The sequence below is a fragment of the Rhinolophus ferrumequinum genome, chromosome 5 (genome assembly GCF_004115265.2).
Source record: "Rhinolophus ferrumequinum isolate MPI-CBG mRhiFer1 chromosome 5, mRhiFer1_v1.p, whole genome shotgun sequence".
NCBI classification, from domain to species: Eukaryota; Metazoa; Chordata; class Mammalia; order Chiroptera; family Rhinolophidae; genus Rhinolophus; species Rhinolophus ferrumequinum.
Genome location: NC_046288.1, coordinates 12,726,351 through 12,744,297, shown reverse-complemented (window position 1 = coordinate 12,744,297; position 17,947 = coordinate 12,726,351). Strand labels below are relative to the sequence as shown.

General features: G+C 34.7%; 1 protein-coding gene across 1 annotated transcript; it reads left to right on the top strand.

Annotated features, from left to right (window-relative positions):
- The first annotated feature begins 322 nt into the window (after positions 1-322).
- TMEM33 (transmembrane protein 33) lies at positions 323-16,439 on the top strand. The gene is made up of 8 exons (XM_033105649.1): positions 323-441; positions 635-705; positions 3,497-3,591; positions 4,056-4,243; positions 5,409-5,476; positions 6,438-6,571; positions 11,122-11,205; positions 15,733-16,439. The coding sequence occupies exons 2-8, from the start codon at positions 661-663 to the stop codon at positions 15,860-15,862; spliced, it is 744 nt and encodes a 247-aa protein (XP_032961540.1). The 5' UTR covers positions 323-441; positions 635-660; the 3' UTR covers positions 15,863-16,439.
- Positions 16,440-17,947: the final 1,508 nt, after the last annotated feature.

Below are 17,947 nucleotides of genomic sequence, written 5' to 3'. Positions count from 1 at the left end.
AAGAATTAATTTTAAAAGCAGAACCATAGGGGTTAGTGAATCCCTGGAGGAAAACAGCTAAGAAGACGTTACTGAGACTTCTATATTAGGGAGTAGAAAGATTTCGTAGTTGGATACTGGCAGGGAGGACCATCTGTGAGCCGGAGATGAGAAAAAAGTCGCTTCGTCTGTCTGGCTTCTTAGCTTACAGGGCCAATAGGTGTGTATGCCAGGTGAGGCCGAAACGAGAAAAACTACATTTCCCGTCATGTGGCAGGGCCCGGGCTCCTGGATTCCCCTCTTCTTCCCGCCTCTTCCCCACGGAAGTGAAAGGGCACTTCCGGGCCGGCAATAACTGGGCGCCGGCGGCATTAGGTCCGCTCTGTTGGGTCTTGTTCCGAAGCTCCGCCTTCGCGCCGGTCTTTCTAGAAACCCAGCTTTGGTCTTGGCCGTGCCTGACAGGTATTTCCCGGCTACTGCGGGCAGGTGTATCCGGGGGAGCCGGCTGCACTGGTGCTGGGGAGAACTTGACTCTGTAGAGGGTTGGAGTTCCCGCAGGGCGCGCCGGGCAAGTGGTACGGGGCAGGGAAGCCGGTTACCCGAGCCGTGGCCCGGGCTCTGACCTCTCATCTCACTTTTCCCTTCCCGATTGCAGCGACCCTGACGCTGTGTGTGTCCCCCATGGCGGATACGGCTCCAAACGGCCCCCAAGGGGCGGGCGCAGTGGTAAGTGAGCCGGCAGGGTGGTCTGGCTTGATTTGCAAGAGTTAGGAAGGAGCAGGAAGTGTTGCAAGTCGGGTCTGAAGCGTTCCAGAAGCTTTCTTCAGGAGTGAGATTAGTGATTGAGATGGGGCCGGGCGTGTGGGGAGAGGGGAGGTTGTGAGCGAAGATGTAGGGGGAGCTACAAGTTTCTTTTTCGGAAAGGACCACAGGCCAATTAGCGGGCCTGCCTGGAGCAGGTGGCCATGGAAATTGGGCCTTCTTGCCTCTTCCACCTCATGGTCTCTGTCCTGGGTCCCAAGGTTGCAGATGCCACCTGAGGTTGTGCCATAACACGCCTCATTCCACACGTGTGCTGACAGAGAACGTTTATGCCCATTTTATGCCATTATGTAGAAACTCCGCAAAGGGAGGAGAGCGGTCTTTTTTTTTTTTTCCCCTTTCGTCATTTTGTCGTTACTTATTTACGAAGAAAAGTATTGTTACGCCTTCATAAATTTTATTATTCCTGAGATGCAGATCTGCTGCTTACTAAGTATGTGTACCCAAAGCATTAATGCCCTCTCATTTTAAACACTATGAGTATGCGACTGAGCGAGTCACTTTTTTCTTTTAAGTATTTTGCAACATATCTATTTATTTACACACCTTTTTTCCTTAATTTTGCTGAACCATTAGAGAGTTGCATACATCAGCATGGTAAACCCATAAATACTTCAGTATTCTACATGACTACAAGGAAGCCATCACTGCAATTTTTGCAGTTAAATTTGGAAAATTTAACATTAATGTATGTTATAACCTAATATGCAATTCATATTCAGATTTCCTCAATTGTCCTTTAAAGGTGCTTCCTCCTCATCCAGGATTCAGTCAAAAAGAATGCATTGCCTTTACTGGCCTTCAGTCTCTTTTAGTCTGGAACAGTTCCCTTCCCCTATTTTTGTCTTTCAAGAGTCCAGAGCTGTTGTTTTGCAGAATACTCCTCAAATTGGAGTTGTCTGATTGCCTCCCTCCCATGCCTAGATTCAAGTTAAACATAGTGGCAGAAATATTACATAAGTGATATGTTGTCCTCAGTGCATTGTATATATCAGGAAGTATTTTATGTTGATAATCCCATCCCTGGAGATACTAAGTTTGATTATTTGGTTAAGGTTGTATCCACCAGATTCTCCATTGTAAAGATACTTTTTTTGCCTTTGTTACTAAAAAGTATTCTATGACATGATACTTTGAGACTATGTGAAGAATTTTTCACCCAAAGATTTATTGACTTTTTTTTTTTTTTTGGCCTGGATTATTTGTAATGTGGTTGGGTAGTTCACTCTTAAAATTTAAACCACTAATACACCTTTTGAAACCTTTTCTATTATGTGGTAAAATACACATACATAAACGTGTATAAAATGGAATGCATAGCTCAATGATTTATCACACAGTGAGCTCCCTAAGCAGATAGGCTTTAAAGAAGGTGTTCTAAAATTTCAGGGTATGGTATAGAGTCTGAATATTGGTAGAGAAATTGAGCACAGTGAGCTAGATTCATCTTTCCGCTTGACTACTGGTGATCATTTAAATTTAGAGGAGTCAGCAGTATAGTTGGATAGAATGAACCGGAGGTATATTTCTGAAATACACTGCATACTGTTAAAAAGACATGCAATAAAACATCCTTGAATTTTAAAATGTACTTGCATTCTTTTCCAGAAGTTTTTTTGTAGCTTCTTTCAAAACTTAATTTAGATTCGTTAGATTAGTGTTTCAGATTCCAGGTTAAGACCCATTAGTGAGTTTTGAAACCAGTTTAGGGGAAACACTAAGTATTTCTAAAACTAACTAGAATACGAAATATCAAAATCTGTCACAGTAAGGAGAAGTATTGTTTTGTGAAACTTTTGTTTATATACCCACGTATGTTTGTATTAGGTCTTGATGTAAAAATTATTTATGTAGATCCTGTCAAAAACGTGAAAGCTACTTTAGAATTTGAATATAAGATAATTTTGAGTGAGAAAACAGATTTTAAGTTACTGAGTTAGTGGTGATGGACAAAGCTGTTGGCAAAAAGCTGCAAAGGAACAGATAGAATGAGCAAAAATGGAGCAGAAAGTGGTATATGCTTAATCTAGAGCCACTGAAACCAGGTAAGACTTGGGGAACTTCAGGGGGGAGGAGAAAGTCATAAAATCAGATGGGCAGGTGCCTTTTAACACCTGACAGCCATATTTTGAGCACCTAGGGTATGCTAAGCCCTTCTGTGTACATAGGCAAATAATTCATAGGCTAATGATTTTGGTAGTGAGTGATTTTTACCATGGCTTTACATCTACTTTTGTAAGGTATATTTAATCCAAACTGGCTTTGTGTAATGCCTTTTTATTTAGATCTGAGACCTACCTATTTGAATTTGAGATTTTTCTAAGAACAGGCATCGTGGTTCTCTTGAGAGCAGTTTTTATTTAACATTCTTCTGAAATAGATGAAGCCAGTATTAAAGCGTTGAAGGATAATTGTAGTTAAATTTCAGTGCAAATTTTTCTCTCCTAATTAGCCTTTTTATTTCTTTAAATGTCAACTGATATATGTAAGTACTTTCTGTACATCAAAGCTATAAAGGTGTTTGGACTTGTTACATGAAACAGTTACTTGAAAAGATTTCTCTTAATGATCTTAAAAAAAAATTGTTACAGCGTCATTAATACATTTTGAATCGGAATAAAACTACATGATCTGCATCCTTAAAAACATAATTTGCAGCCTATGTTTACTGCAGTCTTTTTCTTTTTAAATTTAGCAATTCATGATGACCAATAAACTGGACACAGCAATGTGGCTTTCTCGCTTGTTCACAGTGTACTGCTCTGTTTTGTTTGTTCTGCCTCTTCTTGGGTAGGTATTGTATGTATTTCTGTTTGATTTTAATTGTTCAGTTTTTATGGAATATCCTTTAGGTGGTAGACTTAAACTGTAAGGGATTCAGGAATAAATAAAAGAAGTCTCATCCTTAAGACATTATTAACCTAATAATGTTACTAACTGGAGGTTTATTTTATATTACGTTCTTTGTGAAAACTAACATCACATTGAAAATCTGAGCAAAAATAGATGGGTGGGGATAAGATGAGCTCGTGGTTTTTGCATTTTTGACTTTTTAACTTAACAAAAAGAATGACTGCTTTGTAAAATTCAATTGGGTGTATATATAAAGTGATGCTTCTAAGAAGGTATAGGTTCAAGTAATTTTTTTCTATTAACAAGTAATTTAGGTGTTGTGCAATTATGATGCAATTCACAAAGGAGGAAGAGGGAGTTGTTTATGTCTCAACGATAACCTCTCCTCTGGTAATTCGCAGGTTACATGAAGCAGCAAGCTTTTATCAACGTGCTTTGCTGGCAAATGCTCTTACCAGTGCTCTGAGGCTGCACCAAAGATTACCGCACTTCCAGTTAAGCAGAGCCTTCCTGGCCCAGGCTTTGTTAGAGGACAGCTGCCACTACCTGTTGTATTCACTCATCTTTGTCAATTCCTACCCTGTTACAAGTATCCTTTTGTACCTTTTTGAGGATGAAATTGCCTGCTGTGTGTGTAGATCTGTTATTTTTGCTTCAGGAAGGATTCAGTAATGAGTGCATTCCTTGAAGCCTGAGTTGGTTGGTTTATTAGCACTTCATATGAATTAAGATACATTTAATGTAAGAATTTCTGACTCTAAAATGTGAAATCTAAACTTTGAAGAGCTGGTGTGGGAATTTAAAGCTTTGTGTCTTTGTTCTTGCCTCTTGCAAGCTTCTCTGTTAGCAGTGGATATTTTAAAATTCCAATTCAAAGCACAAGCCTATGCAGGACTTATTTTAATATTTAAAATTTTCTTTCATTTTATGCACATCTTTGAGAAAGCACCCAGATGTCTTGCTTTAAAAAAGGAGAAATCCTCAACTCTAACTCCCAGTGAGCTAAAAACAAATGGAAATTCATTAAGAAATAACTTATTTAAGCAGGGAATGGGATAATTAATAAATAAAAATTAAAAATTATAAATAAATAAAAGTATTTGCCATGGATAGAGTAGAAAATAAGGACACTTAGATAATCTCTGGAGCTAATGAGAATTAAATAAGTTATTTAGAATTTGTATGTTTACACATTTCAGAAGTGTGTTGTGGGATAATAGGTATTCTAAAAGGGGGGTGAGGGATGGGGAAGGGGTCTGGTGTTTACTGTTTGGGAAGCACTAGGTTAAATGGTAAGTAGGTTTCTTTACTACAGTGCCTTTGATATGCTAATGTGCATTGTGAGACTAAGAGTTACTAGTGTTTCCTAAACTTAATTGTTTTAATTAATTGTTTTCCCCCCTGTGGAAAGTATTTTGTGCTTTGAGAAGTGCTGCTCTTAAGAGTTCTTAAATATTTATCATACAACTATACATATGGAAAGCACAATAAAATATATCTTTAAGACTATTACCTTTTTAGATAATAAGTCTTAAGGAAAAGAGAATAGGAGGAAACTGGAATTTTTTGAGCACCTATTGCCAGTATATACTGATTAGATGTATTTAATAATCCTTGCAACACTCCAAAAAAAATTATCACTGAACTCATTCTTGCAGATGCCATTTCAGATATGTATATTTGGATATAATACTTAACCTGTTTTACAAAGTACTTAATGAATTTTAAATGTTTTCCTTAATTGTTTTCTTCAGTGAGTATTTTCCCAGTTTTGTTATTCTCTTTGCTTCATGCTGCCACATACACAAAAAAGATCCTTGATGTAAGTAAAACTATACTTTTTTTTCTTTTTTTTTTTGACTCCTGTGTTTTTTTTTGATAGTTGACATGAATTTGGTTTCTAAGACATTTTGGAATTTGTCACAAAAAGTTCCTTTATTCTTTACAAACTTGTAAATTATTTAGTGATTTGAAAGTTTTAAGTTTGGAATATTTTGTTGTTTACATTTCACAAAATAATATATTTTGTAGATTAAAAATTGTATTTAAAATTATCCTCCAGTTCTCAGAGGAATTTCTGAAGTTTGAAATAGGTCTTTTATCTTAAAAAATTGTATCTTTTAGGTTTGATAAGTTGACAGAGATCTCGTTCTGTTAATATTTAATTCTAACATACCAAGTAAGTAGAGTATACTGAATTTCTTTTACACTAATATATTCAGAACTACTACTTTCCTAAAATTTTTTATTTGTGGGTTGGAACATTAAGCCTAACTTTAGTGTGCCAGGCAGTTTGACTGCAGATGCACTGAAAGTTGAGTTAAAAATACCCCAATTTGCCTTATGTTGGCCTTTTTCTTAATCCCTGTAGTTCTTTGATCACAGCAGCAATTGGACTCTTAATTTCTACCTTTAGTTAGCTAAGGAGTCACAGATACTTTAACTGTTTTGCTGAGTAGTCAGGTTTTGTTATGGTCAGGGAGAAATAACTACCATTTTTTCGTGAAATAAATCTAATTTTTTTTAAGAAAAATGAGGTATCTAAGAATGACAAGGATTTGTTTAAAGCTGTTTTTCTTTTTGGCTCTTCAAATACACAAAATACAGTAAAGTAGGAAAATACATTAACTTTTGGCCTTAAATAGTTTCTGCACTTTCATATCATCATTTCCAAATCATTGTCTTTTGGTTGTATCACCTGTTAGATATGCTGTATCTAACAAAATGGAAATAATTGCGTAATCAGAAATGTTATTTCTAACGTTTGTTTTTTTATATTTTAGGCAAAGGGTTCAAATAGTTTACCTCTGCTAAGATCTGTCTTGGATAAATTAAGTGCTAATCAACAGAATATTCTGAAATTCATTGCTTGTCATGAAATATTCTTGATGCCTGCTACAGTTTTTATGCTTTTTAGGTAAGAATAAAAATAAATTTGTTTTGGAAGGCTGATGACTAAGTTAGCATAATAAATATATTAACTCAAATGTTATCCTGCTTAAATCTGTTGAAGTAGATACTGATACACAGAGCTGGATGGATTTTAGCGATTATCTTTTAACTTTTTAGTGGAGAACCTGAGACATTATAGTAAATCTAATAACGTGTCTTATTTATCATTCTTTGTGATTTATCATTTAACATTTTAAAAATTAATTTCAGAATTACTGCCTTTGAAAGAATCTTGGAAAGTCTAGTTTAGTCCACTCTTCTATTACTGAGATGATTTTTCTTATACTAGAGAAAAATTTGAAAAATTGTGGTCTGGTATTAATAGTTGCTTACTTCCACCTCCATAGTTTGTTTGTATCTTAATTCTAGAAGTAATGCATGAACAAAGAAAGCCTTTTTAAACAAAATTAGAATATTAGAAAAGTAGAGCATTGAACTCTTTATTGATATTCTTGCATTTAAGTTTTAAAACTACATTTCTACCCGGATTATTGCCTTTTCAATTTTTAATTTCACAAGTAATAGGACACTACAGATAAAAGCAAAAATATCATTTGACTATGAATCCTAGTAGTAATTTTGTCCTCTCCTTCTCAGAGGTAAGGGGTTGGATAATATGTACATGACTGTACGGTAGTCCTTAAAAATACTTATGCAGATATATAGAAAATATTATTATTTTAAAATTATTATAGAAAATTATATTATTATGGGTGTGGGGTTTTGTTTATTTGTTTAGTTTCTGTTTTACATCACAAAGTAATCATAATTCATCAGTTGTTTGCATCTTTTTCACTCGTACAATATGTTTTTGTGACCTACTTATGTTGACATGCAGAGTTCTGATTTGTTTCATTTATTGGCTGTGTTCCTCATTTCCCTGTTGGTGTGCTTTTGTTGCCAGATATTTACTTTTCTAAATATGGATGCAGCAAACATCTTTTTACCTGTTTGCTTACACTTTCTTTGCCAGTGTTTCCTCTAACATAAGCACCCAAATTTATTTTGCTGAGTCTAAGCTAGGTACATTTTATATTTAATAGACCATGCCAGATTGTCATCTAAAAGGTCTGTATTACCTGTTTTCCATAATCTCACTAATTTGTAAAAAAATTTTTTTTTGTTTATGAAATACTTCATTTTAATGTTCATTGCCTAAGGTTTTTATTGTGATATATCTGACAGTTACTCCTTTCTTTAGCTGTCTGTCTTCAAGCTAGTAAGAGTTTTACAGATTGCCTCCTAAATGCATGTGTTCCATTCTTTTAAGTAATATTTTCCTCTGAAAACTCCAGGATCACCACATAATGCTTAAGTGTTGGGGTCCCAAATAGATAGTATAACCTGAATTAAGTTCTGGAATGATGCAGTGGGAATAGTTCTTACTGGGTGTTAGGGACCAGGATTCTAGTTGATTTGGCCATTAACTTAGCCTTCTGAGCCTTGATGTTCCACATTTAAAAAACTAGCAGTAGTCAAAATAAATAATTGCCTAAAATCCTTCCAGATGAATGTTGAATGTAGGATTTGAAGCGGCTGTATTTGTCTGTTATTCCGCTCTAAAACTTGCACCCTAAAAGTTAGTTCGTCTCTCTCTTTTGTGATCCTGACCAGACACTTGACCAGATTAATTAGTAAAGGGAATTTTTTTTTGCCCTCTTACTTTCTTACTCAGTCTTGTGTTTTTTGGGTCATCTAATCCTGGTCTTGGGTCACACCAGGTTCTGTGACTTGTTTCATGTAACTAGATGAAAGTTAAAATGTAGATACCCAAACTAGTTCTTTATATGAAGATAATTGATATCTGCATATATCTAAACCTCCACGTTCTGTTTAATAAGCAAAATAATTTATTCTCTTGAATCAGCTTAAGATAATTATAATGAAATGCTGAGATGCTATGCACACTTAAAACAAAAACTTCATTTTGGAAACTGCAGTGAATATTTTGTTGGAGCGCCAAGTTTTGACTACTGGTACATAATTCAGTTGTGCTACTTAATGTTTTACTTAAACACTTATTATGTACAAAGTGATTTTAATTTTCAGGATTGGATTACTATAAAGGAGATGAGAATTTACCAGAAATATTTAAATACAGAAATAATGTTGTTATTCTAAAAAATTAAGGTTATGAAGTTTAATTAAATCCCTAATAGGAAAAGCTGTTAAAGCTGTAAGTATTGAATATAACACAAATTATAAAAATAAAAACAGTTTAGTCATTATTCTTTTTTTTTTTTTAACAATTTTACTGGGTAACAGTGTGTACTTCCAGGCCTTTTTTCCAAGTCAAGTTGTTTTCCTTTCAATCTTAGTTGTGGAGGGTGCCATTCAGCTTCAAGTTGTTGTTCTTTCCGTCTTAGTTGTGGAGGGCGCAGCTCAGCTCCAGGTCCAGTAGCCATTGCTAGTTGCAGGGGGTCAGAGTCGAACCGGCAGCCTTGTGGTTGAGAGCCCACTGGCCCATGTGGGAATCGAACCGGCAGCCTTCGGAGTTAGGAGCACGGAGCTCCAACCGCCTGAGCGACCAGGCCGGCCCCATTATTCTTTGAATGATACCTTTCATGGTAGAAGCACTTCCTCGTATTAGAAGGTTTTATTAAGTTGTTTTGTAGCAATAATGTTTAAAACTCTGTATTTAAAAATGAATATAAAGTATGGTTTTCCCTTATACATGTACTTATGCGCAGATAAGAGAATGATCATAGTAGCTTTATTTATTCATTAGTAGAGAGCTTAATAGTACATGCATACAATGGTATATTTGAAGCTGTAAGGAGAAGGGGGTAAATTTGTGTGCTGTGGTAGGGGATAATTTCCAAGATATAATTAAGTTTAAAAGTTTGTTTAAAACTGCATTTATATTTTGGGATATGTTTATGCATTTGAGGGCATATGTATGTTTCTGCCTCAGTTTCTTCATCTTAAAATGGAAATGATAATACCGTTTCCCTCCTAGAATTGTTAAATGGATTAAAGGAATTATATAATGTGTGCGCTTTATTAGTGTTAGTCACTATATATGCTTGTGTATATAAATTTCTGGAAGGATATGTTAGAGACGGTATTATAACTTTGAGGAAGGTCTTGAACTTGGATGATGGGAAATTTGATTTTCATTGAATATTTTCTATCCATATTTTCTGTACTTCGTGTATTTTTCCATTTAAAAAGTTGAAAAAGATTTGGGGTGGTCAGTTAGTTGGTTAGAGCATGGTGCTGATAACACCAAGGTTGTCAGTTTGATCCTGCATGGGCCACCGTGAGCTGCGCCCTCCTTAAATTAAAAAAATAAATAAAAAGTTAAAGATTTGTCACGTGATTTTTTTTGGGAAAATGGATGTAACATTTTGTGTTAAGTTTGTAATCATGTACGTTATTTTTATTATGAAAGTAATAACACAATTTAGAAGAAAAGGCTAAAAAATTAACCTAAGAAACATTTAGCATCTTAATATATTTCCTCAAAAAAAGACAATATAGTAATATGTATAGTTTTGTATTCTGCTTCAAAGTTGCTGTATAGGTTTCGTAATCAAGATTTTAAATACTTGCATACTAAGGCCATCAAATAAAAACAATATAATTTACTTAGCCCTGCTACCTAGCTGTATTTTATTTGTAGTTATTTCAGTGAATATCTTAATCCAGATAGTTTTTCCTAGGAAAGAATTACAGACTTAGAATTTCATAAACATATATACTGTGTTTCCCCGAAAATAAGACCTAGCCGGACAGTCAGCTCTAATGCGTCTTTTGGAGCAAAAATTAATATAAGGCCCGGTATTGTATTGTATTGTATTGTATTGTATTGTATTGTATTGTATTGTATTCTATTCTATTCTATTCTATTCTATTCTATTCTATTCTATTCTGCCTGGTATTATATATTATATTATACCCAGTCTAATATAAGACCTGGTCTTATTTTACTTGTCTTATATAAATAGTAAAATAAGACCGGGTCTTATATTTTTGCTCCAAAGACTCATTAGAGCTGATTGTCTGGCTAGGTCTTCTTTTCGGGGAAACATGGTATGACTCTTGGGTATTATTAATATAATTGTGCTTTTTAACCAAGAAAAATAATTAGAATAAGCTATGTAAATTTACAAGTGAGCCTGTGTGATTTTTTTTAAGTGGTTTTATTTAGTCGTATATATAAAATGAACCAGTTTTTATTTTAATACGTTATAAAGTTTTAAAACTTGATTATCAATTAGTAATTATGGAAGGATATATATATTTTCTGATTTATTTAGTAGCTTTTAAAAATTTGAAAAGTAATATATGCATGAATACATGTTCATAAAAATTTAAACAGTAACATTTTACTCTTTACCAATCATATACATTCTTTCCTTTTTAAGAATAACTTGGATTTAGATATGATAGCTATTACTGTGACCATTTGATGAATGAAGACACATATTCTCAGTTATTGCCTTCAAGTTTTGAGAGTATGTATATGAAATGATAATGTGTATTCTTTACCTTTGTATTTGTTTATTTCAGTGGTCAAGGAAGTTTGCTCCAGCCTTTTATATACTATAGATTTCTCACTCTTCGATATTCATCTCGAAGAAATCCTTATTGTCGGTAAGCTGGTGATTACTTTAAATTTGCTTTATTTGTTAAGAGTATTGTAAATACACGTATAGTATTTGTAACTTCTAAGTTATTTGGCTTTTATGTTAGAATTTATAGGCAAGGGATGTTTTCGTACACTTACATTCTAGGCCTTGGAACTACCTAGGGCTGGTGAGGAGGTGGTTGTATTTCTTTTCAGAAACAGACTGGAGGTATCTTGATCGCCTCTAAAAGACTACTGAAATATAAGGAATTTAAGTATGTGTAAGATGTAAGTCCCACTCTTAAGGAACTTTCCTAGTTGAGGAAGCAAAATACATGTCAAAAAATAAAATAAGAAAACAATAGTTTAAGATACAGTATTCACAAGTCAACATATGATGAATTGTCATGTTTACTTGAATCATATCAGTACTGTAGTTCGCAGGAGGCAGAAATAATTGAGCCAGAAGATAGAATTCAGGAAAGTTTCACAAACTAGAGAATTTGATTTGTTCTGGAAGGAGTAAAGCTTTTGAATAGTCAATGAGAATAGGTAAAAGCATTTTAGGTATTAAGACCGTAAGGAGTACAAGTTCAGAGGCAAGAAGGTACAAGCCATGTTTAAGGGGCATTGAGTAGACCTATTTGACCATAACGAAAATTCTGAATGATGGGTGGTTGGAGTGACAATTAAAAAGGTATATTGGAGTCATATCCTAAAATATCTTGAGTTTCAGGGTAGGGAGTTTGGAATTTATCTTTCAGATGTACGGGAATGATGGTGTTGACATGATCATAGTATTTTCTGATAGCCTTTTGCAGAATATTTTGGATTTGAAAACTAAGGAAGAAGAATATTTTAGTAAATTACTGCAGTGTCCAGGAATGGAAGCTTAAATTGTTTTACAGTAAATTATGCATGCTGATCTCAAAAGTTAGAGTAAAACTAAAATGATAGCTGTTTTTAATAGCCTCTTAAATATGTTACTCTGATACTAAGTTTTTGTTTTTCCAGTTTAAAATAAATTTACCATGTAGTAGAAGTCAGCCAGAAATCCAGTGAGTTATATTAGCATGATCTCTATTGTAGTTTCACACACAAAGTAAAAACTGAATTTGAATGCTGTCCCATCACTTGCTAGGTGTGTGACTTTAGGCAAATTATTTAAATTTTAATTTCTTCATTGGTAAAGGAGAAAACCTCCTTCTGGGGGGGTGAAATGAAGTAATGTTTTTAAAAATGCTTAAATTCTATTAGGTTCCTAATAGTTTATTTTCCTTTTTCTATCATTCCGATTCTTCTTTGAGGGGCTTTATGCTTTTTTAGATAATGTCTATTTCCTAAAATAGAGCTTGCTTACTTTCGCTATCAGTTCTTAATTAATCCCTAATTACAAAAAACCTTCAGTTTTACTTGATTCCGTGAGTTTTTTGCCCCTTTTCTTTCTTGTCCATGTATTCATTTCAGACACTTGCTCCCCGGCCTTGGCATCCATTTTTCATCAGCAGATTTGTCTTTTTTTGCTTCTTTATACCCTCTTCTCAAGTTTTCTCCACATCTCCTTAAATAAGATCAGGACAAATAGAAATTTAGACGTGTCCATTGGAATAAAAATGAAAGGATAGCAATGGATGAAAATAACACAAATACATGCTAGTAAGTTTCTTCATAGATGACACATAAGCACATATTTTAATCAAAACAGTGAAAAGGTAATGGAGAATACATGAGCTTACAAATACTGATATACAGGCTATAAAATTACATTTTCTACACTGCCTTTTTTGTTAATGGTTTTGAGACAGTCTGTATCGCCAGTTTGTACCATTTTCACTTGTTATTTATTTCCAAGTTGGTATCACTACTTTGTAGATGTCTAGTGTAGATTATCTAGAGCTGTGCTGTGTCATACGACAGCCACTAGCTGCATTTGATCATTTAAATTTAAATTAATTAAAATTCATGAAATTTAAAACTCAGTTCCTGAGTCGCACTCATCCCATTTCAGGTGCTCAAAAGCCATGCGTGGCTGATGGCCACTGTATTGGACAGCAAAGATAAACATTTCCATCCTCACTGCAAGTTCTGTTGTCAGTGCTGCTCCAAAGGAACTGTGGCCTGTCTAGATACGGGTCTGTCAGGGACAGAGCCGAGGAGAAAAGAACTAGTCATGTGACTTTGGCAAGTCATTGACCTCTTTAAGCCTCATCTGTAACCTGAGAGGGTTGGATGGAGAGTATTTTCAGTGTGCCTTCTAGCTATACTCATTACACGTTTATTCAGAAGACAGTGATTGTGTGTTTGTGATAGCAAGTTTTTGTAGTATTGAAATACCTGTTTTCTGGGGACTCAGAGCTAAGCCAGTTAGACAGCTGTGGAAGGCAGTGTGAGTATGAGTGTACTGTGAACGTGCGGAGAGCGGAGGGAGACAGATGAGAACTCACGGAGGTGATAATACAAACCAAACCTTTGAAGTCTGAGTTCTCGCACATGGGTGCCTGAAAGTGCTTGGCACAACAGTAATTACATGTTGCTTGAGCTGAGGAGAAGCTTATAGGGAAGTGATAAAGATCCGTGCCGAGGAAGGTAGAGAGTAGTACGAGGTCTGACAGTTGAGTTCGTGAACTCATCTAGAAAAAGTGCTACATACCTCATTGCTGAATGTCACTACGGTCACCTTCGAAGTGCTCCCCTTGGGAAGCTATGCACCAATGCCAGCGCCTAGTCCACCCTTCAAAGCAATTTTGGGATTCTTTTTCTGGAATGGCCATCAGAGCTGTCGTCGTATTACCCTTGATGTCCTGAATGTCATGAAAATGTCTTCCTTTCAATATTTCCTTTACGTTTGGGTAAAGAAAGAAGTCATTGGGAGCCAGATCAGGAGATAGGGAGGGTGTTCCAATACAGTTATTTGTTTACTGGCCAAAAACTCCTTCACAGACAGTGCTGTGTGAGCTGGTGCATTGTTGTGATGCAAGAGCCATGAATTGTTGGTGAAAAGTTCAGGTCATCTTAACTTTTTCATGCCGCCTTTTCAGCACTTCCAACTAGTAAACTTGGTAACTGTTTGTCCAGTTGGTACAAATTCATAATGAATAATCCCTCTGATATCAAAAAAAAGGTTAGCAACATCGTTGCAACAAGTTTGCAAACTTAATTGTCAGACCTCCTATATTATGAAAAGGTTTGAATTTTATTTGAAGGTAGGAAGAGCATTTGAAGTTCATACTGAGAGGTTGAGAATGTGATGAATTCTGACTTAGAAATACCATTCCAGAAGATGGATTGCAGACGCATCAAGAGGAGAAAAAGAACAATTTTGAGACTGTTAGAGAAGTCTGGAGCCTGAACTAATTTACTGGTAAAGGAAAAAGGATACCTTTGAAAGATATTTAGGAGTGTAGGAGCTTAGGGTCTGGGGAAGAAGAATGAGATAAAGAAGACCTACATGTTTTTGGCCTGGAAACCTAAGAGAGTTATACGTAATGGAGCTGTCACAGAGATAGGAGGTAGAAGAAGAAGAAGGGCAGGTTTTTGGATAAATGTGCATCTTTCCAAATTTCCTTCTTTGTGTGAGACCATATTACATCCTATTAAAAAATAGTACATTACTGCTTTTCCCTCACCATAAAAATAACGGAGAATGCGGAAAGGGAGAGCGGGAGTTGTGCCTTCATCCAGGATGAGTGAGCACATAAGGTGAAAATCGTGAACAGTCAAAATTACCTTTGATGATGATCCTTCAAATCACTTATAAGTTACAGTACAAGATACACGATTTTGTGCCTACTAGCCTGTACAATGTACATGATGTGCACAGTATGTAACAGTACTTTGTAGGCTACGAGCACAGACAGTTACGCCAAAGGCAAAGTCTGCAACATGTTTTGGTCACAAACATGCAACATAACTGAAACATAGGTGTCATGGCAGAGAGTGGCAGGAAATGAAGCAGAAAACTGAGACCAGATTCTGAAGGACGTTGGATGTTAAGGAACTGGGCTTTAATCTGAAGGCAAACAAGCGCCAGTTTCATCAGTGGAATGATCCAACTGGGAAGTAACATTCATTGAGTGTCTTTTATGTATCTCATTTAAACCTGACTGACTCCATGAAGTACATATGCCTGGTTTACAGATGGAAGCTCTGAGAGGCAGTATGTTCATTTTAAGGAAAAAGTAGGATTGCCCGTATTATGTAATTTTCACTTTCTTGCTCTCTTTTTTAGAACTAGTGGAATTTGTCTAAGTTAAATGTGAAAATGATGTGACTCTACTGTAAAAAACGATATAAGTCATCCCTAATCTTAGTCCTCGGAGATAGCCATTTATTAAATGCTTTTGTTACATGAACTTTTCCTCCCAGAAAAGGCAGGTGTTGATTTTGAGAATTTTATTTTGTATATTCCCTACAGTCAATGCATTCTAGTGATTTCTTGATGAATACTTCCTCAAATTCTTTAATGGCTGTGGGAAATTCCTTCATCAGCATTTGCTTTGCATTATGTTGCTTTTTCCCTTGTGTTTCTGAAGGAAAACTATTTTATCTTGCAGGACCTTGTTTAATGAGCTAAGGATTATTGTTGAACATATAATAATGAAACCTGCTTGCCCGCTGTTTGTGAGAAGACTTTGTCTCCAGAGCATTGCCTTTATAAGCAGACTGGCACCAACAGTTGCATAGTTTAACATACAGTTAAGTTATATATAATGTAAATAAGCATTATTTGCAGCTGGTACTTCTGCTGGGGGTTGTTAATTCCAGGTGTAAAACTGACCTCAATCCAATTTACATAAATGCATCTTAATAGAAAAATAATTTTCCTGGCATGTTAAATCAAGCCTTTTAAAAAGTTACCAAGAATCTTTTACTGTGCTGTTATTAATGGTTAAGGAATTTTGTATCTTGTGATAAATGTATCAAATTTTTTTTAGACACTGCTGTGCTTTTATTATGAAGTACATTTATTTCTCTTGTAAAACAGCTCTAAAGTTTGTTTCAACCTAATTGGTAACCTGAATTTATATCTGGCATGTGTTCATTATTGCAATATTAACATAAATTAATTCAGTATTTTTTGAGACAGTATTCTTTTGCCTTCATTAATTTTGGTTGATGATTTTAACAGAAGCACTTCCCATTGTATTTGATTTCAAATTGTTAATTAAATGGTTTTTTTCTGCTTTGTTAGGATAGATTTATTTTGGATGTTCCATTATAAGAGGAAATCTGTATGTGTCTTATGCACAATTTTATTTCCAAAATTACTTCTGTGGCTTTGAATATTTTTTTAAAATGCTCAACTGTAAACTTGTTAGCCAATTGGGTAAATATTTAGGATCATCTAACTGTTTTACATCAGAAAGCAGTAGTCATACAACTTTCCTTTCAGAGACCCCTTGAGTAACATTTCTCAAATAAGAAATCCTTCTTTAAAAGTGTGGACACGCAGATTATTAACATTAATATTATAGTTTATAGAATTATCTAGATCAGATTCTTGACTATCAGTTTTCTCGGTTTCTTAGACTTGAATTTTCATAGACAATTGCAGCAGTTCAAATACTTTTTGAAAGGAATATACCTGAAGATTGAGCACATGACTGTATTTGTTATCTGTTCTGAAATTATCCTGTAGATTATAGGCCCATCAAATCTGATTTAAAAGGTTAAATGGAAAGGTTTATAGGTGAGGTAATTGATTGGAATGGGGCCGGAGGAGGAGATTTGGGGGAATAGTGTACATTTCAATTTCATAATGCATTGATAAATTTGGGGGAATTGGATGTATTACACAACTGCAGTTTGAGTTGTATAATATGTTAAATCCTGTTGCGTTTCCATCAGTTCCTTTATAAAATTTATCGTGATCTTTATTACTGTTGCATGATTGAAAATGTTTAAAACATTGCAAAAATTTTAGTACAATGTAATGTAATGGTTTTTGTAACTAATTTTCTTCTGTCTGCATGTAATTTGGATTTCTCAGATACAGTCATTGGTAACTTATCAGTAACATCAGTTTTCGTTTTGTTCGACTTCCTGATCTATAGAAATGTGATACCTACTTGATAGCTCAACTATAACCAACTATTTTTGTATTATTTTTTTACTAAGTTAGAGAAGCAGCCTCATAATAATGCAGTTGATTTTGTGTGCGTGTGTGTGTGTGTGTGTGTGTCGCAAGCCTCATTATTGTTATATGCAGTCTGATGATTTTAAGAACTGAATTTTATAGAGCAATAAAGTGACTGTAATGTTAGGTAAGCAACATATATTGATTTCTAATGATGTTTTTAAAAATTAAGTCTTGAATTATATCAAGAAATTTTGGCAGCTGAAGGCCTATTTATTTTTAATTTGCTAGTTTTTTTGTTGTTGCCTATAATTTTTTAAATCTTGAGATAATTTTAGATTTATAGAAGAGTTACAAAAATAGTACAGTTCCTGTATACACTTTACTCAGCTTGCCCTTATGTTCGCATCTTACATAACTATATAACTGTCAAAACTAAGAAATTACCCAGGAACAATACTGTTAACTAAAGTACAGAACTTATTCAGATTCCACCAGTTTTTTCATTTGTTAATATTTTTGTGTGCTCTGTTTTTACCATGATCATCGTTTACTTTTAATGACCTATAAGTATGCCTCTGTTTTGAATTTTTCTTCATTTTGAGAATTACTGTTGGTCAAAAAGATTTTATCAAAAGAAATAATTCATGTTGGTTTTAAAAAAAGAATTTTAACATTTAGGCTTTCACAGT